We start from the raw sequence: 22,461 nt of genomic DNA on the forward strand, positions 1-22,461 counted from the left end.
CATTGCTGCCGTCTGACCTGGAAGCAGGCCTGGTCAGCTCTGCAGCAGCATCCAGTCTGCAGCAACTCCAGGCCAACTGGCGCCGCAAGTCTTCACCTCTTTTTTGACCCGGTGAGAAGGTGTGGCTCTCCAGTCATGACCTTCCTCTGCTGGTGGAATCCCATAAGCTGGCTCCTCGCTTCATCGGGCCCTTCAGGATCCTCAAGAGAATCAACCCGGTCTCCTACCGTTTTCGGTTCTGTTGTTAGTAGCAATGTGAGATTGTTTGTGTGGCCTAGCTAGGTAGGACTGGACAGGAAGATGTTAATCAAGTGTGAACTGACCATGTCTTGAAATTCCTGGGAAATTTTCTAATCAATCAGAGGAGCTATATTTTCTAATAGTTTTTTATTCATATTTTGGTGGATGCTTAATATGACTCTCAGCTGTGTCATTTGTACTATTTGAAGCCAAAGCTTTAATTGGAGTGTCTCCGTGTATAAACCTAAAGAGAGGTAATGTTATATTTTTTATGTTGAATACTGTCTTTTAGATGTGAAAATATGACCCTGTAGACACATTTTATATTTATTGTCTGGTTTAATGTTCATTAACCAGTGACAGCCAATATGAATTCTACAAATTTCAATAACACAAACAATCAACAATGAACAAAGCGGGTATAAACAAAAATACAATTCTATACATTCAATCACAGATTCAGGTAAAATATTTCAAATACTGATCATTCCCAATAAGACATCCTAGAGCCTAAATTGTTTTGTTCCATGAGGCCAGACATAGCCAACTCCACTGAAACTCCTCATGCTTCATGACAAGTATTCATTGTTAAATAACTGCATTTAAAAATAAGAGAACACCAATGACCGCCAGCCATAGGTACAGTGTATATCCCATTAGATTCTGCTAGTTTTTACATCACAGAGTTATAATAGGCTCAGGATTCTCTTCCTCTGCATTCTCTATCAGTTTATTGGTGTCCACCACGTCAGGCTGGGACCGCTCACCGTCGAAGTACAGAGGGTTGTCAAAGGTGGGTAAGGGACGACCAGACTTCTTGTACAGGAAGAATCCAATGACTGCCAGTATGGCAATGACAGTAATGACCAGCACAACTGCCAAATTTGTGTGGACACGGTGACGGGGATCCAATATCAGATGTCCTGCACAGATTCATTAAGTAGATGATGATTAGTCATAGGAATTTAATTAGAAACAAAATTAAAACAAAGTCAGAGAGAAATGACCGTCTCCAAGTTTGTTTGTTTTTTTAAATCCACATATTACAATCATGTTTTACATGACCACAGGAGAAGAAGAGATGTAACTTACCACCTGTTGGTGATGGGTCTTGCCGCATCACTGTGGGCAACACAGAAAACGTGATCAGATAACTAACCTTGCATAAGGAATATAATTGATGACTATGATTTTACAGAAACAAATTAATTTCAGCCATTAATTAATTCCTTAATGAGTTCCTGTTACAAGATTACACCTGTTACACATTCCTATTATTACGAAAAGATCACAAATTCACTGCAATGGTCTCACCTTTGAGTGTTTTACAGATGTACGCTCTGTCATGCCAGCGGCGGCCTGTCCTCCATGTCCCATCCAACAGAATCTGTCCATAACTGTCGTCATCAGGCTCATCGGGACCCCAGTTAGTATAGTCCATGACTGTTTTGTCTAACCACAACCACTTCCCTGGGGACAAATAGAAATTCTGTATATTTTGCCTTTGATAATTTGACAGAACAACCACATAATATCCTTATATAGCTATAATTTACACTATTTGTTGTCTTTTCTGTTCTGAAATTGTACCTTTGTGAGTTTTAAACAGGCCGATCCAGAAAGAGCTTTGGCTGTCTTGAAATATTTCCACATTTCTTTTGATGAAGTCTTGCTCAAAGGGATCTTCAATGCTGGCCAGGGTTCCACCTTCACACAAAAGTCAGTTGTTAATGAAAACCAAACTAAATACTGATTACTGCTTTAAAGCTGTACTAGACAACTTTGCACATGGATGCCTAATTCACTCCAAATGGAAGTGAGAGGTAACTGCTTGAAAAATGTGAACTTCAATACCCAGAAGTCATGTAATGTGACATCAGTAAACTGCACACAGCAAATTCATGTTTACCAAACCAGCCAGTCTCTGATTGCTTTATACCAAAGGACACCAAACAGACAAGAAAGGCAATAGATCTAACGTTGCTGAGTTAAGCTTTCTCTGGACGGAGTGCCTTACCATGTCTGACACAGCTAGCAGCTGCGTCTGCCCATTCAATTTTGTCTGTGATGAAGACATAACAATGACCCTTATATGGTAGCCAGGCATAATTGTCTCTGTACTCTATTTCCACCTCTTCGGGGCAAACTCCTGGGTAATGGGGTGACTCTGTTGGCGCCACATCTGTGAGTGAGAGAGATATAATAATAAACTTTATTTATATAGCACCTTTCTTAACAAGGTTACAAGGCGCTTTACAATAAACAAGAAAAATGTAAAATAAATAACAGTAAAACACTGAATACAGAATAGATAAAAGAATAAAACAAAGGGTGTGTAATCAAGGAAAGAACTGAAACAAACATGTACCGATACAGAAAAGCTCCACTCAAAATGAAGGTCATAAAAACATTTTGTTTGATAGTTTGATAGTGATGATGTAAACCTTAAGATCCAATAATTAGATATTTCCCTGCTTTGAGATCCAATGCAGTGACCTGAGCACCTTTTTGACCTTTTGTGATCTAGATCGTAGTCATATAACAAGCAAACTATGCTATGTCTGTGCCACATCAGGCAAAAGCCTAGGATTCGTAGTATTGAAAAACAATTAACTTATGACTTAGAAACCTTCTGATAGAGACAATAGATAATCTGGCATTTATAATCACTTAAACTTGAATGATGTTGGCATTTAACATGACATTACATAACATTACATTGGCCTGCTAATTGTCATACCTGTAGATTGCACACAAACGCTGTTCATAGTCCGATTGCAGAAAGCAGTCTTCCACGTTCCATCCACATCCAGATACACACAAGGTCGGTCACTGCTTGGTTCACCTGCGTCCCAATTGACAAGGCTCAAGTGCCAGCCATCAATATACCTGAAATAACCGGCAGTCTGAAAGCAAGGATGGATCAAAATGCATTCAACTACAGAATATAAATTGCCTGCTTCAAATTGTAATCATTAATATATGTCAGTATAACATTGAAATTTAGGATTGTAATGTGATTATTTTAATTTACTGTTTGATTGCCAAATGGATTCAAAAATCCATATGTCACTAAATGAAGGAGCTATTCCATTTCACAATCTGTAATTGAATTTAATTCGTCATGTCATAATTTTTTTGATTAATCCAACAAGTAATTGCCTTTTTTTTTTAAGTATCTGTAATCAGATTTTTGTGTTTCAACTGTAACTAATGGCTTCCAATTACCATTATTTCACAAAACAAAATCAGGTCTCTGTATTCCCATTGCTTGTAATCAGTTACTTCTCATCCCTGATAAAAAAGTGGGTGAAATGATCTCCCTTGTAATGGTTGGCTCCTGTGGGGCTAATTGGTCGGAGAAGATAATCAACCTAATCGGCCTAAATACTTTTACCAAATACTTGAAATAAAACTTGATAAAAGCCATGAATTATATCACTAAATTATGCATTATTATTATTATTATTATATATATATTATTAAATTATTGTTAGCATTTATTGTTATTATTATTATTCAATTATTCCCTGGAATTAGTCAATGTAGCCAGTATGAGTTTATCTACATTTATAGAGGTTAGTTTTCTGTGCTATTGTGAGATACTTCCTGCCCTGTACCTCGGCTTTGTTCAGTCCAATCCACAGAGGAGCCTGGAGATTCATGGCCTGCAGCTCAACATAGGCCTGTGTCCACTCATTTCGCAGGCTAGCCAGTTTGGCACCATCAGCTTCACAATGCTTCTTGGCATCATACCAGGTCATATTTTGAGTCGTAATCTTAATGGAGTCATTAGCCAGCTTGACATAGGTGTCAGGAGTTGTTAAATCTGGTGAGACTCTGATACTTGGGTCTGTTGAGGGCAAGAGGGAAATCAGATGTGAAGCGATTTTATTTTCACAGGAGCACTGTGACATCATAACAGTTTATCGAAACTCAATAGTTCCATTTCCAATAGCCATTTCCCTGACAAAAATGAACTAACTCGGGACACCCTGGTGGCTCAGCTGGTAGGGCTCTTGCTGCATGTCATCCCGTCTCTCCGCCCTGTCTTTCCTGTCAATCTATACTGCTCTGTCAATAAAGGCAAAAATGAAATAATTCATCTAAGGTTTTCAGTTATAGGGCTCAATTTTTGTGAATCAGTGGCCCAAGGCATGAGCGCACAGGGCATGGCGACTGATTTTTTGTAATTGGGAGAACAGAAGTGGCCAGAACAGGACACCTGAGGCACAGTTGGAAACAGGGTTTGATTAGGAGGAATATGTTATCAGCAGGTGTGATAAGGGCTGGCTTCAATCATGACCAATCAAAACACCTCTTTTCGTCCCCTTTAAATGCTGTGCGCCATGGTGTTCTAACAATTTTAATTTGATGGAGGAGAACATTCTGGAGCAGTTCTGCCGCTAAAGCTTCTCCTAAGAGGAAACTGATGTCCTTAGGAGGTATATGACATTTTAAATAAGCAGAGGCAGATTATGTTAAATTAGCTTGGGAAGACATAACACATTTGGTTAACGTGTTGCTCTGGTCCTAGGAGAACTATTGCCCAATATAGGAAACCGTTCAATGATATTAGCCGAAGAGCCAAACAGAAGTTGGTGGTGAACCACTGGGAGGGGAGCATCCACCAGCCAGTCCCTGACATCTATAGAGGATGTGGCCGCCTCCACAATCCTCCAATAGTTAGAATGAAAAATGTTGTAGGCCTATCTTATTTTTCATGCTTCAGGGATTTATATCATCCACAGAAACGGTTGGTAAGCATTTGGATAGGATCTTTTCATGCGTGTGTTGCTTGTTAAAGCCATGGAAATAGTGTAGAACATGGCTGGGCTTGCGCCGTGTGATTTTGACGTGGTCTGAGCAGGTGGGCGACGCAAGCACAAATCCCCATAATCCTTGACACCAAAATTTGCACTGCACTGCTTCATCGTTACTAACACACCCCGTAGTGCACCTCTCCTCCCACTTAGGCACAATCAGGTTTCGAGTATACTTGTGCATGTCTGTATAATTGTATGTACTTTGCTGTGTTGTATATGACAGCCACTGTTTTCACAATAATTCTTCAGCTGACGTTACTGTGCAAAGCTAACATTGCCATGTGTTTTGTGAGACGTAGCCTGACGCAAATTGCAGCTGTCTGTCAGCTACATCGTAATTTGTCTTTTCAGTTCAGTTAAGCCTCCGTGGGCCATGACACTTTTTTGAATTAGCCACAGCCTGACATAATGCCATTAGTCTAAGGGTGTCTGTCTAGTACTCAGTGTAGTGCAAGGCATGCCAAACATGGGACGCTCACTAGGTAGTACAACCTAGCAAGGTTTTTTCACAATCCTGACCAGTTTGTTTTTGCGTTTTAAGGTTTAGACTTCTTTGCAAGCCATGATGTTGAATGTGACCAGCAACAAAACTTCACTCAATCCCTTAATGTAAGAAATACTGGAGGACAATATTAAATCTTTCTTGTCTGCAGTTCTAATTCACAGGAAATGTGTCAAAGAGAAAGGGCAGAGGATGAGCTCACCAACTTTCCGAAGACAGACAAATCCATTTGTGTCATTGCAGGACTTTACTATCCATTTCCCAGTCCCAAGGGTAGGATTGCTGGTCATCACAACACACTGTTCCTGGTGAGGGACAAAGAGAATGGTTAGGAATTTGTTATGTTAAATGGTTAGGAAAAATGGGGAAAGAGGTAATTTGCAACTGTGGCAGAAGTCAATGTAATTTTGGAGGGATTTAGGGATATTTTATGGTTAGTTATAGAGCATGTCTCACATTGGACAGTTTGGTCTGTTTTAATAAATTCTCCCGTAGGAAAAAAAAAAATTGTTTGTTCCCCCTTTAATCTCTGTGATGTCATTCATATGTACATCCCCACTGAAAGTGAATTTGGGAACATAGAAATTGCAACTGTGACAGCATTTTGGAGGGATCATGGTTTGGGACTGATAATGACACTCAGTTGGATATAAAACTTCAAACAAGCAGTGTACAGAACGAGGTCAATCTCACATTTACAGTCTATGGAGCAACTCCAGGGTTTATAGCCAGTGAAGAGATTTTTTTTTTGTCCCACGACGCAGCCGAGGGCATCACAAAGGAAATTCAGGTCAGGCAGTTAGTCAGTTAGACAGGCAGTCAGGTGACGCTTAGTGAGATGTCGCTTCATGAGATGTCTTTGACTAAGAGATGCAGTTTCCCATACATTGACACAAAATAAAAAGTTGGTCTATGTAGAGAAATTAATCTAAATCGATCTCTAATCCGCCTGATGTCGCATCACGTCATATCATTTGGAGATGCACAGACCAGCAGCATAAGCCAGCAACATTCCACAATTTGCTCCAAACTCGCCTGTGTAACGCGAGTAACCCGACAACACGTCTTCTGCTGCCCTACAGAAACGGTAGGTAACGTTATTACCTTGTGGTATTTAAATAACGTTAGTGGAATTATTTAACCGATAACCGTGTTGCAATGCTTCAGCGCATTGAATTGAACACGTGCCGTGGGTCTGTACAGGATCTGTGCTTGTTCTTCTTTCAGTTAGCTGGGAAATCAGTATGACATCATAACTTTTTGTGTTCTCTGGTTTATAGCTGGGGGAGAGAGTTTTTCATGTCAACAAATGCTGTTTGGTCTGTTCTAAGTCATTACAATAACTAAATTGAGTGGTATCGAACTGTAAAATCAAGTTTGAAAATATTACCTCATTCCATCTTTGATAGAAAGATCCTGGACGACGGAGATGTTTCTACAACAGATTATCAGAAATGTTTATAAAGAAAAATGAACAAAAAACAGCATTGTTGTATACAACTCACTTACTTCTCATCACAATACTGAATATAGATTTTGTCCACTTACAGCATAGCCCCAGTTGGTGTATCTCCTTGGTCGCCCATCAGTCCAGTAAAATTCATCACCTCTTAAACTATTCAAACCAATCCATAGGTCTGTAGTAGCTGCCTCAGCCATTTGGGTGATCAAAAACGCTAAAAATTGAACATATGATGCAAGTTTCATTAGACATTTTTGTGTGTGGATGTTTTTTTTTTTTTTTCAGTTGTGGCTAATGTCCTCAAAATACAAGTGTTGCTTAGCACGTTCAAGGGTGCATGTGCAATGTAGAATCCTTTTTCAGACGTTCTTGATAGAAATCCTTGTATATTTCTATCTTACGTCACAATGAAATTAAAACAGTTTCAACTTGTTAGCTCATTTACCATGCCATAAATGATCCTATGTAACAGTAAATGCCAAAGAAATTTAAAAAAAATATATTTTATTGTATTTTTATATCAAAATCCTATTACAGGCGTACCCATTAAAAACAAATAAAACAAACCTTGCACACGCCTCGTGACAATAGAGGCTAAATTTCCTCCCATTGCATTGCAATGTCTCCTTGCTCCATCCCATGTGAGCTTCCGGTTGTTAATTATGTTGTAACACTATTGACAAGAAATAAACTCCTGAAAAATACACCAAACACAGCCACCCAAACATTGTCCTTATAAAGTTAACAGATCCCAATCCCATATGACAAAAAAGACAGCTTGATTCATCTGACATCTAAAGTGGTAGATAAGGCTTTGCACGCTGAAGATCTGAACTAAAGGTATTCCCATCCCTTTCAATTACTTTGAAGGTTAATAGTGACCTCTGACCTTTGAGTCAAATTTTGACCAGTTGAGTGGGCAGCCACCTTTAGGAGGCACTGTGGGGGCTGCAGTGGTGTTGACAGGCGTTGAACCACCTCGCTTACAAATGGACTGGTGCTCCCAACCACAATTATAATCACGCCAGAACCCTGTGAGCACATTAGAGATATAACGTTAAATTCAATTTAAACCAATGCAATATATACATTTTGGTTTTATTTAGAAAGCAGCATATTTGAACATCTGATCCAGGGTTAATGCTTTGTTAAATTTGTCACATGCATGTTTGCCAGTGCGAGCATTCTATAGTTTACTTACCAGAATAGTATGTCATGGCGACACAATTCTCATCATTATTCTGAAAATCAGGTTGATTTTCAGCCCACCTTTGAAACTCGACTGGAGAACCATTCATCCACCTTGCAACACAGACAAATCAGTTGTCTGTAAATGATACTAGCTTGATGGTGGACATGTTTATTTTGATCACTGTTGAAACTTTGATATAAAGTCATAATAAACTAATTGAAGACGGATACTGTATAGGGCAGATACAGTATAAAAGTAGCCTACAAGTGAACAAAGACTGAAAATGTTTAAATAGCTTATGAAGTCAAACGGAAGCATTCAAATGGCTTATAAAGGTTTATGAGTTGAAAATTGTGAGTTGAGTACTCTCTGGATGAGTAATGAATGATTGTGACTGTATCCAACAAAATTTTACTCACAAACTTAATGACAATTAGAAATTTGACATACAGTGTCCTTTACAACCACTACCACCCTTGATTTATCTTAGCTAAACAGCCTATAGCTTTCATAGCTATCAACATAATCAGGGTAAACAATGAACCATGTTCTGCACAACCTGTATACCCAAACTAACAACAAAGAAAATCTCTTATTCAGCCTTAGGTGTTCAGAGAAAACGTAACTAATGCTTAAAAATAAGCCCCCTCATTGGCCCCCTCATTTTTATTTCATTTTAAACTCACCAAAATGTTCCATCAAGATCCACTGTCAGGCCTATGTAATAAGACGAGTAATGTCTGGATATCTGTACATACATACACACACATACACAGTAAGAAACTACATCATACTTTTTATATGTGCTGAATTCAATATGTGAATGCCGTAACTGTTGACCAATGCAAGTAATGTACCTTAAATGTCACTGCCTACCTGTTTCCATAAAAAGACGTTTTCAGCTTCACTGTTGATAACTACCAAGTCGCCATGTCTCTGTTGACAGAAGTGACGAGCATCTTCCATGGCCATTGAAATCGTATTAATATAATATTGATTTCCTCCCCATTTAATCCAGCCGTCTGCAGTGACATTATTCTCTGCAAAAAGTTTAGAATAGATGTTTTTTTTTTTTGTTTTTTTTTTTGGGGTCCAATGCATTAATTTTCTGTGCTGTTTGTTTTGTTATGTATTCTTTTACAATAATTATTTTTATATAATTATTTTAATGTTTTATACCCTGTCTAAATAAAGGTCGGGTAACATACAGTATATTCAAAATGAAGAAGTTCACAGTGTGATGCCCACTAGAACCAATGTGTCCTGTGGAAGTGTCCTTCAGCAAAACATTGAACTCAGTGTAAGCTGCTTTAGCTAACAGCTTAATTTAAATGACGGAAAAGTAAAAGTATATCAATGTGGTCATAGAATGGCAACTCACCAGTGGCAGTGTCATTTGGAGGTGGCTTTAGAGTCACTCCTGTAACAGCACAGACAACAGACAATTACACTCGGAACAAAAGTCAGCTGAAAACGAGCACAGCACAGGTGTTGTGTTTTTGTTTGGCAATGAGACCACCTGTATGTATTTGGAAGACTACCTTTACCCTGAGCCAAACAGCAACCATAAATATAGAATTTCATCTTTGTCATCTTTACCTTTATGTTTTAATTTTTACTGCTTATGGTAAGCTTGTTGACAATGTATGCATTCTTTATTGTAACTTATTAACAATAAAAATGGAATTCCACACAGGATACATAGACTGGGGTGGTTGGTCCTTCAGCTCAGCATCATGTTCACTCTCCACAATTCTAAATCAAAGCTCTAGATCAATAAAATTATATATGTTGACAACAAAATATATAACAAATTGCAAATTGAGGAACTTCAGAGACAGATAATCTATAAACCCATGCTGACCCCTTTTAGCCCTGTAGTGGACAAAGGTCTAACAAGAAAACTCCATCTAGCCCTCGGTTCGCTTTTTATTTGTCCACTCAGGCAAGTGATTAATACATGCTACTTGCCCAAATATTTTTTCCACTTGTTCCAGACAATCGGACAAATAGAAATGTAGAACACTGAGAAGGCCCGGTTGCTGGTTGACATCTCGAGACTGACTGAAAATCTGAGTGGAGAAGGCAAATTGCATTCTTCTCTCCCTCAACAATTGATGTCAAGTTGCCCTTGATCTAGGCACTTAATTCCAAATTGTACCCGTGGAGCTGTGCAGTGGCCAACTGTATAATACTGTGGTTATGCTAGCATCTCCTAGGTGGGAAAGTATGTAGCAGTATAAATGTGAAGCAAGGCAGTGTTGAAAAAGAATATGTATGCTCAGTCAGCTTTCCCTGGATAAATCAAGGTTAAACAAGTGCACTAGTGCTTTATTGGTGCTCGAGTGGAGGGGTGGAGTGGGGGGTATGCAATATTGGAATATTGCCTGAACAAAATATTAGATTCATGCATTGATTTAGCCACTACTGCTGCTTCCTGGTAGTGAATGTCTCTGTGCCACCTAAACAGTGCATACCATAATTCTCCTAAGAACTGCACATGGCAAAAAGCATTACACGCAAACTGCTGGTTTGCAGAGAGAGTAACTTCCTTAGCGTAATGCTACTAGGTGATGAAAAACATAAAATGGAACAAACAAACCAACGAACGAACAAATGAACAAACAAACAAACGTGGCTCTTATTGAGTGCTTGGCCCGAGCACTAATAATTACACATTAGAAGCGTATGCCTTCACTGTTTCTTGAACCTGTGATGACCAAACAGGGCAAAAGACATGGAATCAGCCCACATTTTCTCAACTGTACCTGCACGGATCTGACACAGCCAGTCATTGTAAGTTTCACAGTGCACATCATTCCAAGAACCGTCGTCATCCCAGTTATATATGCTGAATTCAGCACAAGATTCCACATTATTTTGATTGTTTGGCTCTCCACTCTGCCAGTGTTGGAAATTTAGCTGTGAACAAAAACACCAGCAATAAAAAATACAGTTTCTCAAGGTTTTATTATCCGTTTAATTGGACTATGATAAACAAACTAAGAATGTAGGGTTCAACTTAGATGTAAGATTTAAAAAGAAGGTAACTCACTGGGGATCCATCGCTCCATACATAACCGGTGATTGGGTCAGGGGCACTAAGCCCAATCCAGGCTTTTCCATAGCTACAGTGTGCAAAATCAGATAAATGATTATCTAACCTTAATTTAAAATGTTTCAATAGAGAACTTTTGCCTAATTTAGTGGTTATCTAAAATACAAGTTAGAATATTTGCACACATATTTGTACACTGCTATTTATGCCTATAAAGCTGCACAAGGCAATTGAGTTCTTTGGCAGCCCCAAGTGGTAGCGAGCAATAACAGTTTTAATTTCTGAAAAGTTTGAGGGCCTTCATTACTCAGAAATCATGTAACGATGACGTATGTCCAGTTTTCTCTTGATTGAGCACTCGTTGGCTGATGTTTAGGAGAAGGTTTTGTATTTTGTTCTTCAGTTTCGATTTGTCATTTACTGTACGCTGAGAAGATTTCCCGCCAATGGGAAATCGACATTCATTTGGGCTAATAGGGCGAATTTAGCTCTATTTCATTTATTTTAGCTCAGTTAGGGATGGAATGGTCTCCACTGTTGCAGCTGCAATTTGTGATTTAGACTGAGAAAATGTATTTTCCCATAAAAATCTGTCATACCCTCCAACTCTTAGCTCAGCAGCACTGTGGATGCTGAGCAGATCTCCTCCAATGGCCCTGCAGTAGTCCCTGGCCTCATACCAGGTCTTCTCAGATGAACGTGGTCCTGTAAAGAACTGAAACACAAGGGAAGAGGTGCAGCCCTGATTAAACTAGGCCGACTTTGGTAGGGTCACTTCACTCTGCTGCATCATTTGAAGGGACACCTTAGTTACATATAATAACCCCCAAAATACAACCAAATGTACAATGTTTTACTGTATTTACACTGTGTATGTGTGCATATTTTCTATTTTTCAAAAGACTGTGCATGACTAGTAGCACAAGCATGTAGACATATTTTTTTGTCCCATCACGATGGTACATGGCATGCGGGACATTATGTCTTCATGGTGACATTTGTCTGTGTGTGTAGACACATTCTTGTGGACACAATAACTCAAGAACAATACATAATAGAAACTTAACACTTCGACCACAGTACCCCCTGTAAAGTAGATGATTGTGATCATGAGAACCTTGCTGCATAAATTTGCATATTAATGAGGAAAATTGATTTTCTTGAAACTACTATAATTTATCCTTACTGTTTTAAGATGTGGAGTTCATATTAATACTGCCCTAGTGATATGTGAAGACAAGTATGTTGACATACCGTATTTCCTCTAATATTGGCCCAGGCCTTTATTTACCTCAACTGCAGAGGGTACCAGGCCTTTTTTGGAAGCAGGCTTATATTAGAGACAGGCCTTTATTTCTAATACCCTCTGTTTGATAAATATATTTGCTAATATTTTAGTATGAAGCCTCCTTGTTTTCTGATCTGCTTCTGTTGGGGTACGTTAGGTAGCCGTTTTTGTGTTACTGCAATGCATTACCGATAATTACGGTAATCGACGACGGCATGCTCCAGAGACTTCCGCCGGCCGAGCCATCTTGTGGCATACTGCCATCTTGTGGCGTACGTTACTACAAACTACAGTTACAAACAGGCACCAGAAGTTTACCGGTATCCATCGTTGTTTGCATGTAAGCTGAAGCTAAAGTAGAATCTATACAATTATATCATATCGCCGTTTATTTCGATGCGCAAGTCCACCTGACAGCCCTCTGTTCTGTCGGCGGAGAGAGAGACACAGACAAGCATGGAGGTTTCGGCGCGCCGAGGGCTTACTGCCAACGCTTCCCGGAGTTTCCCGGGGGCACGGTGCCGGCCAGTGCCGATAGCTGGGCGCCGATTTGTTCCCGGCGAACGGCGTTTTCCCGGGGCTTGGATCGGGAGGATCAATGCGGGCCGTGGGCGTGGCGGAGAGGACAGCGGTGGAGAGAGGAGACGGACACGGTCCAGCCATATACTAGGTTTTGACCTAGTCTTGTTTCCTTTGTTTTTTTCCCCGGCCTGTATTTGGGGCTGGCCTTTATTTGTTCGCGTCGACCACGGCCCCGGCCATTATCGGAGACCTGGCTTTTAATTGACTACCGGCCACTATTAGAGGAAATACGGTATAAATATTTGCTAATTAATGCATTCATTTGTTATGCATAACTGGCTATGTTTAATATATCATGGTCATTATGGTGGGACATTAGGTAGCTCAAGTGCCTCTTGTGTTATAGGTGATACGGGGTAAAATACTGTATATTTCAATTGTGTTCAGCTGAGTTCAACCTTTATTTATTGTGGCTGTACCTTATAGCAGAAGTTCCTTGATCCCACAGGACTCCAGCCATCGGCACACCTGGGAGGGGCAAGAGTTGGTGGGACAGGGGTTAAAACTGCCCCCTCTGCCAGGTGCTTGCAGATGTATTTCTCCTTATTGGTGCAGGGCAGCACATCCCAGAGTCCAGCAAAAATCCCAGTTATCATGGCAACACAGCCCTGTTGGTGTCCTTGCATTGTTGAGGGAAAAATTGGAAAATGTAAATTGTGAAGACTCAGTTTCTACAATACCTTATAAATGAAATTTTAAATTTCTCCATACCTGGCATTTCAGCATTCCAATGAGTAAATTTCACTGAATTTGCGTTGGTCCACACAAAATCATCAATGTTTTTCTGGTTTGAGAGTCCGAGCCAGAAGTACTTCTCTGGTCTGATCCCCACCAAGCTGACAAGGAATGCATTATCCACTCTGGAAATATTTAGAAAAGTTTATTTTATCACTGGTTGCATTGAATCATCCTTCCAAACATTTAAAAATAGTGTAATCACAAATATTTTATTTTCCAATTTCTGTTTGTAAATCCCAGTACATGTAAACTTCTGAGGTCTGGTAATAATCAAAAATGTGTAAATGTTCCTACCCATTTGAAACATCAGCCAAGTAGGAGTCTGAGCTCTTGCATTCATCTTTAGCTTCATCAAACGTCTTTGTCTCTGACCCTATGAAGTAGCAATAGGAGCCATGCCTTTTCCAACCCTGGAGTACAGGAAAATACAAGCACATCCTTGACCAGTGCTGATTTAAATGGAGTTCTACTTCAAACAAAGATTATCCAGTTTTTAAAAGTGTTATTTTGTCAACCAAGGACTTTAGTTACCTGCTGTCAATACCATAGTTTGATATGCTTTGTTTGGAACATTTATATCCATTTGAAATAGACATGCCTAACTAATTTCCTATCTGAATGTAATGATCCAACTGAATTTCAAGGTTAAACTTTCGGTCTAAATCATGCACCATGATAGTCCAGATGTAGATGTGGCTACTTTTATCGTATATTAAAAGAAGTAAACCTCACTCACAGGCTTGCAACCTATATTCAGGTCCAGTTCATCTCCAGAGGGTGTGGAGGCACTGCTCTTCATACAGATGAAGCCATGTTTCTCCTCACACGCACGGTCAGCCCAGTTACCATTCTACAAGAGAAAAGTACCATAAAACGTATATATATGTATAGATTGGATGTAGTCTACTGGATGGACACAATAGTCAGCCGTTAAAGTCAAAAGTCAATACTAAACCTGTACACTTCAAAGATAGGCTACACATACATAAATATACTGAACATTCAATTAAACAGGACGATGGTTAAATTTGAAAAATGTGGTGCTCCCTGCCTGTCCCCTGATGAGAACACAGTCCTCTTGGTCAGTGGAGGCACTAGGCTTCCCAAACTCCCAGCTGGTGAAGGTGACTGTAGAGTGGTCACCCCAGTCAAACAGCCCCTCTGTCTTCCTGTCATTCAGTCCAATCCACAGCTCATCAGTGGTTGCTGCAGACATGAACAGAGGAAAATGCTCCTTGTTCAATAAACCAGAAGCCATCTATTAATATATAGCCTAAATATTGAATGACAGATATTTTCATGCTCTGTGTACTGGACTTACTGGAATTATTGGTATCATCTGTACGTTGATAAATGTAAAACTGCAGACATCTATAAATCGGTCAGTAGCCATAGTAATGCAAATTGTTTAGCCATTGTGGAAAAAATGGTTTAAAATTAGCATCATAGAGAAGCTCTACCTTTGATTTTGTTTATATTTCTATGCTTTGTTAACTGTACTTTCATATCCTATCTTAAAAATGTTGAGCATGGTTTTCTAAGGCTTTGGGTGTCGTTCTCCCTTCTTATTCAGTTAAGATTTGGTGAATTCTTTGGATCTCATATGGAATATGGAAAAAGATTCAGTATAGTTTCAAAGAAGTTATTTTTACAACAGACACAGATAACACCCTTCAATGACCCCAAAATAAGCTTTGTCTTGTGACGAAGTGGGAACTGTGATTATATCAACTTTTGTGCCTAGTTTCTTCATGTACCGTATCCAAGTTGAGAGATGACAAAGCTTTGGTCCTCCACATTGTGGATGCTCGCCAGGTCTCCTCCTTCTTTACGGCATTCAGTCTGAGCATCAGTCCATGTTTTCTGAGCACGCTGAAGATGGAAGCAGTGGCCACTGTAGGCGATCCAAGGGCTTGAACAAAATCCTGTCTCAACTGATCATAAAAATAACAGAGAAACAGGGACTGAATGATACTCATATTGTGAAAGCGTTACACCAAGAAACAATTCAGTAACACTGTAAACAAAAGAGGGCTGATTCTAGAATAGAATAAAATAGAATAGAATTGAATACTTTTTCTGTACCATGAACAGGAGGTGGCAAGGTCCCTTCTTTGTAGCAGATGTACCCCAACCTCTTGGAGCAGGATGAACTTTGCCAGTAGTACTGTACACTGGAATCAACAATTGCACAGTTGTGTCCCGGATTAGGAAGTGGATTTCCTAAAAACAGATGAGGACTTAACTTGCAGTTCTTACTTTGCAACATCCAGAACAAGGGGACGCCCCATGACATGATGTCCTTGTAAACAGCTCCACATCAGTTATGAGATGCTGTATGTCCCAGAGGTGTCAAATTTTACCTTTTTTTTTTTATTTATTTTTTTACCATTATTTAACCAGGGAAATGGACAAAGAGCATTGTTATCAATCAAACTGTATTTATAAATCACATTTCATCTAATTAAAAGAATATAATCAAGTGATAAAAGTAAAGGAGGAATAACAATGCAAGAGGAAAGTGGAAAAATGTGGGAAATTGTGTGCTCCATAAGACTGTGCCTCAAAAGCAAGGTTAACAAGGTGTTTTCAGCCTTTGTTTAAAAATGTCAGTAGTGCTACTGCCCTAATATTCTTGAGGAGGCTGTTCCAGTGCTAAAGGCTGGTTCTTGTTTCAGGAACAACCAAAAGGAAGTATTCTTGTTATTATAAGAATTGGTGGGCAGTAGATGCAGGGTGGAGTTAGGATTACACACGCTCACATTGCCTACTACAACTACTCTTGTACTGCTGGCCAGTGAACTGCTGGACTGTAGCTTGGGTGTTGGGGGCCTTGCTCAAGGGAACTCCAGCAGGACATGTGGGAAAAGTACATAAACCACAAACAGTACCATCTTGATCCCAAGTTCACTATATATATACTAATATATATACTAAGTCAAGTTTCGTCAAGTTTACTGTTTCCTCAAACAAGAATGTAATAAGTAAGCTATTAGTGTATCTGTAATGTGCTGGAAGGAAACCTTACCAGAATCCCATCTCAGATACCGGAAGGGCTTCCCATCAGTCCACTGCCATCCATGTTCCTGGTCCAGGACCAGCCCAATCCAAAGTCGATAGTTTTCTGCACCCAATAGTGCTGTGAGTGTGTGTGTGTGTGTGTGTGTGTGTGTGTGTGTGTGCGAGTGAGTGAGTGAGTGAGTGAGTGTGTGTGTGTGTGTGTGTGGTTGAGAGAGACAAGAAAAAGGGAAATGACAGTAAAGAAATTGTTCTTCTTTTCTAGTAGTCAGTCATAATAGTCAGTGTGATCATTGCACAAGAGGATAATATCCAAGTGCACGTTCAATTTATCAACACAAACAGTGCCAAAATACACCATAGGGTAACATGAGGATAACATCCAAGTGTACATTTAATTTATCAATACAAAAAATGCAAAAATACACCACCAAAAAACAAAATAGCCCCAGAAATGCAAGGTACATTGCCAATAGCTGTTTTTTTAACAGTGTTTTGGGGTAGTTGTTTTCCTTTTAAAAAGCTATGACTTGTCACCCTCTATCAGCATTTAAGGAATTGCAACAACAACAACACTTCTTGGCAGTTTATGGTGGCCTGTAGTTGACACAAATAATTGTCACATGTAAGTCATATATAAGTCAAATGTCTTGGGGGATTGGGAGAGTCTTGAAAATTCAATGTGTGGGGAGTTTTTGGAGGAAAGTGAATTTTGTAAGCCAGAAATCTCAGCAACCCTGTCAAACTCCAGCAGATATATTATGGTCATTTTGTGCTGGCGAGAAAAGAAAAATTCTATTTATTGCACCTTTAAGATAAAAAAGGACCTGTGACTAACCCCAGCCCTCTCAAAGATTATCTTCCTGCAGAACTAACTAACTAGCTTCTGTTGAAGGGCCAATACTACATGGAGTAGAAATTCCCACCAAGCAATCTTATGTAAGAGCATATTCCTAATAAAATAAAATAACATGGAATATCTGGTATATGTCAAACAAGAAAAGTGAATTTCATTCCAAAGTGCAATTTCCACCATTTGACAAAAGTGACACCTACATTTATGATTAAAGAGTAACTAAATCCCAAACCCAAATCTGTGTAAAGCCTGACCTCTAATGGTAACAAAGCATGCTACTGAAATTGGCATCTGCTATTGGCTGATCTTTGGTGCCAGGTGATGTCACCTTTTATAGAGTACAGGTGATGACATCACCTGGTACCAAAGATAAGGGGATTTGGGGTTTGGGGTTACTCTTTAATTAAGAATGATTATCACCACAAAGTTAAAATAAATTGTCATACTTTGTAATAGATCATAAGTAACTAGAGATAGTAAGTCTTCTGGATCTGGATCTGGATTCTGGATTCTTAGATTTTGTTTTTTCCATAAATGGATCCATAATTTGTATAATTCTCTTGAAATATCCTTTCAGTTTATCAAAAACAGTGCATGTATGACCGTATATAATGTGATGCATTTATAACCAAATGCCATGAACCGAGGCTCATTGAACTTGACAGGACATTCATTTTACATCATAAAAAGTTTCTCCATGTTGGGTCACATTTACAAATGCACACTTGCTTTATCACTACAAGCAGATATCCACAGGGGGCACTGTACCTGTGAAGTAAGCCTGCTCATTGGGATCGGTGACACTGAGCAGGGAGGCACCTTGCTGTTTGCAGCTGGTCTGAGCTTGAGGCCAACTCAGAGCTGATTGTGTGTTGATCTGGTAATATGCTCCTGTTACAATATTTTTCTTCCAGTGTTCTGTGGCTGGGAAAAGTAGATACAGAAATATGGAAAAGCTAATTCTTCAGTCATTAAAACCTTTGATGGATTCTTCTCACCTAAAATGGCCTTTATACCTTACTTTGCATTAGGCATCAAAGAGGTTGACTAACACTAAAATAGCGGTAGGTCATGCATCAGAGCAGCATATTATCTAATGGATGCTCTGAAGAAAAATTAAACTGCCTGAAGACACAAAAACTGGAAAATGTGTTCTCAGCTGACAACTAGATTGGTTACTTGCTTCCAAATAATGTGCACAAGATAATGCATGCGATTTAAATATGCTGAGTCTTTTCATAGACAATACTCACAAGCAGTTGGGCAGTAGCCCCAGAGTTCATGATCAAATCTTGTTTCAACTGCACACCAAGAACGCCTTACTGAGGAGTCATATGTGGTGCAGTCTGCAAACCACCGGTCTTTGTACAGGAAGGGAAACATGCAAGGCCTGCCAGCTGCATTTCCTTCAATGGTGTAAAGTTCTAAAAGGGAAAATAGGAGATGAGTTGAGTAGAAACCTCTTTAATTGAACTAATAAGCCATTTTAGAGAATATATGACAATCTACATCAAAATATAATGTGTTACTGGCTTCTAATTTCAGACAGGGCCTAAATCATACTTTTGTTTTATCTTCTCCGTAACATTGACTTGCTCGAGACACACAAGTGACTTAGCAAACAATATCTCATGAGTCAGTTTAAAGGAAGAGTGCTCCAATCATCAAAATCAATCTGTGCCTGTACTGTCTTTTTCAACCAGAGTGTTTCATACTGTACCTCTATATGTTCTTGTGCAAGCTCCACTGGATGTTCCTGAAATTGTGATGTGGCTGTTTGGCCCTACTTCTTTGGAAAGAACTATTGAGTCTTCTGCTTTGAAGTCTATGTAAAGCTCTTGGTCTTTGAGAGCAAGAAGTGTTTCATTCTTGCATGCCCACTTTTGCAGGTCGCTGCTTTCAGAACAATCATAGAGGTTTATTTCACTTCCCACACTTTTCCCCTGGACTCCCAGGCACTTTCTGGACACAGGACTGAAAAGTCGGTCACCAGTTGTCCAGCGCACATCATAGCAGCGGGTTCCTTTTTTCACCAAACAAAAACCAGTGGCCTTGTTAATGAGTGAGAATGGTGAATCTGTGGAGAAAGATTATTCAAGGAATTAGTATAAGTACAGTATTTTTGTACCATTGTCTAGTACAAAATTAGATTTTCAACAGCCTAACACATGAAGGGTTTCATTCCAAAATGTTATATGTTCATTTGGAGGAGAAACTTGAAATTTATCACTCAGTAGTTTAGTCTTGCAGTCCTATCTTAAATGTTTTTTCCAAAATGAATTTTGCTGTTATATCAACAATAACTTTGTAAAAAGTTTCTCATTTTGGAACAACAACAAAAAAAAAATCAGTGTTGTTTTCTTCTCTCTTCAGCAGCTTCCTCTCTGCTTGACTGTGATATGCAGAGGAATCCAGAGCATCCTTCTAACAACTCAATACAGTCTATCATTGATGTTGTGCCAGTCTGTGTCTGGCCCATATTTAGATTTTTTTTATACGGCCTATAAGGATGAGATATCAATTCACAATAATAATTCACAAAATAAACTAAAAATCATCAAACAAACTCTTGACAACCAAGGAAAAAAAGGCCTCACATACATGTTACACAAAAAAGCTTTATGGCATACTGTACCATTTGAAGCCAAACACTGGGATGTTTGGATGAGGAGCACAAAAGCTGCAACACTTATCCTCATGGTTAGCATTCTTCTGTTATGTCTTACACCAGCAGACATTGTCCATGCATTGCTAGCAGAGGACTTATTGGCTATGAGCATGTTCATGAAAACGAGGGAATCTTAACAGCATTGAGACATCCTGTCACGTTTTTTTTTTTTTCAATGAATAAGTGTCATGTTACAAATTGACAAGTTTCAAAATTTTTCTGGTGAACGGGGGAGTCAGGGCGGGGTGGGGTCAGGTGGGGGGTGGGGGGTGTTGGGGGGTTGCGAGTGGACGACTGCCCACCCTCACTTCTCTGCAAACCAAATGCTGATGCTGCTCCATGTGGCAATGATGTGGCTTTTTTACATTTGCAAATTATGTGCAATTCCCTCAAACACATGACACACACACAAACATGCACACGCATGCACACACATTTTTATGTGCATGCAAGTCGGACACCAGTGGATACTGCACATACACACACAAGATTACTATACAACGTGGGCAGAAGGAAGTGCTGGTGTCACGCTCCAGCAAGTGGCCTCTGCAATCCCAGCCAGCTAGGATGAAGAAATATGTGGAAGAAATTGAACCAAAACATGACTCATCTGACCTGAGGAAAAAGTGGACAGAGGTGACTGATAGAAAGATCAACTAAAGTCACCTATCAATCTATCTGATCAAATCAGGTTCTGCTTGTTTATGTATGGATTAAAGTCTGTTAAGCCATATACTTTCTATTCAAAGCTTAATTTATATTCATTAACTCTGCCTGTGATTTTGCCTCCACGTTTTGCAAAGCCAGACTGGAGCACATGAGCCAATTTTTTAATTCTTCATGCTTTTTAAAGGTGCAATAAGTAATACTTTATCTATCCCATAGAATAAATGACTGCATTATAACTGGGGTTTGATAGTGCTGTTGATCGATAACAATGATTACTTCACCAATTGCTGAGATTTCTGGCTTACTTCCTGGTGCGTACACTGTTTCACAACAAAAATGTATTTTTCAGTATATCTCTTACAAAGGGAGCATACCTTAGAAGTTGTATTCTATAAATGAGAAAAGTTGCTATATTTCTGCTTCTTCCTTATCCTGAGTGAGTTTGTGTACAACACTAAAAAGCATTTCAAGAGCACACACATGCATGAACAAAACTTATAAATCGATGAAGGCTGTACACAGGAAATGTTAAGATAGTATTAAGGATGCACAAGCTTCCATGTCAGGTTATTAGACCAGAGTAATACCACACTTTGCTGATGAAGAGAACATCTTGTACGTCCTGAATGTAGCAATACAATATCCTGTTTTGGGGCGGACACATTTAGATCTTGTGGTCTACAGTTTGTCAATCCCAACTCTTCCTTTATATGTATCATAGCATTCTGTAGTTTCACTTCCTCTTTAGTAATTCTCTGGCTCAGCCATGTGCTGAATATGAACCTCTATCCTGAATTTGATTTATTCATATTCTAGTGATCGATGATTATTATTATGATTATTATGATTATTGTGATCATTATTATTATTATTAGTAGTAGTAGTAGTAGTAGTCGTAGCTGCACTAGTGTTAGTATTTTAGTTTTTGATGAGCTTTGCACTGATTCATTTCTTGCCATTTTCTCTTTTTGAACATAAAGCCTCACAGTTTAAAATCTGTTTAGCTTGTGCTACCAAGTAATTGTGAAATTACTAATTTTTGAGGTAGACATTTTCTCAGAAACATAACTGCAATAAAAACCAACCACATAGAACATTTATTTTGTAGGATTTTCTTGTTTGTTATATTCAGATTGTCTCATGGTCAGACCTTTTGCTCCATCATTCCACTCTCTTCATTGCTGTTGTCGTTACTGCACCTTGCATGCCTTTTATAGGTGATTATAAAAAGGGTGAGAGAAAAAGGAGTGTTAGGTATTAGAGAAAGGAATGAGCATAATGATCAGAAAAGCATTTGCTTGCTTTCGTCCTGCTGGGCAGTCAGCTCATCCAGTCATGCAGGAGAATCTGCTCCAGGACAGG

General features: G+C 39.2%; 1 protein-coding gene across 1 annotated transcript; it reads right to left on the reverse strand.

The window, feature by feature from the left end:
* Positions 1 to 565: 565 nt before the first annotated feature.
* Positions 566 to 20,519, reverse strand: LOC139926505 (macrophage mannose receptor 1-like). The gene is made up of 31 exons (XM_078287965.1): positions 20,398 to 20,519; positions 19,483 to 19,839; positions 19,016 to 19,186; positions 18,531 to 18,686; positions 16,917 to 17,027; positions 15,974 to 16,111; positions 15,646 to 15,822; positions 14,940 to 15,094; positions 14,625 to 14,738; positions 14,183 to 14,298; positions 13,862 to 14,010; positions 13,570 to 13,769; positions 11,880 to 11,995; positions 11,278 to 11,350; positions 10,991 to 11,144; positions 9,604 to 9,642; positions 9,099 to 9,262; positions 8,909 to 8,970; positions 8,232 to 8,332; positions 7,920 to 8,062; positions 7,598 to 7,703; positions 7,117 to 7,244; positions 6,959 to 7,003; positions 5,771 to 5,873; positions 3,861 to 4,093; positions 2,981 to 3,146; positions 2,258 to 2,422; positions 1,831 to 1,947; positions 1,555 to 1,710; positions 1,333 to 1,362; positions 566 to 1,163 (listed from the first exon to the last, which is right to left on the reverse strand). The coding sequence occupies exons 1-31, from the start codon at positions 20,498 to 20,500 to the stop codon at positions 919 to 921; spliced, it is 4,293 nt and encodes a 1,430-aa protein (XP_078144091.1). The 5' UTR covers positions 20,501 to 20,519; the 3' UTR covers positions 566 to 918.
* Positions 20,520 to 22,461: the final 1,942 nt, after the last annotated feature.

The sequence above is a fragment of the Centroberyx gerrardi genome, chromosome 13, assembly GCF_048128805.1.
Source record: "Centroberyx gerrardi isolate f3 chromosome 13, fCenGer3.hap1.cur.20231027, whole genome shotgun sequence".
NCBI classification, from domain to species: Eukaryota; Metazoa; Chordata; class Actinopteri; order Beryciformes; family Berycidae; genus Centroberyx; species Centroberyx gerrardi.

Coding starts and splice junctions, on each gene's coding strand:
- LOC139926505 (XM_078287965.1), bottom strand. CDS start 20,500: ATGTCTGCTGGTGTAAGACATAACAGAAGAATGCTAACCATGAGGATA. Junction 7,004..7,116: donor ACACCAACTGGGGCTATGCT/GTAAGTGGACAA, acceptor AATCTGTTGTAG/AAACATCTCCGTCGTCCAGG. Junction 5,874..6,958: donor TCTATCAAAGATGGAATGAG/GTAATATTTTCA, acceptor GTCCCTCACCAG/GAACAGTGTGTTGTGATGAC.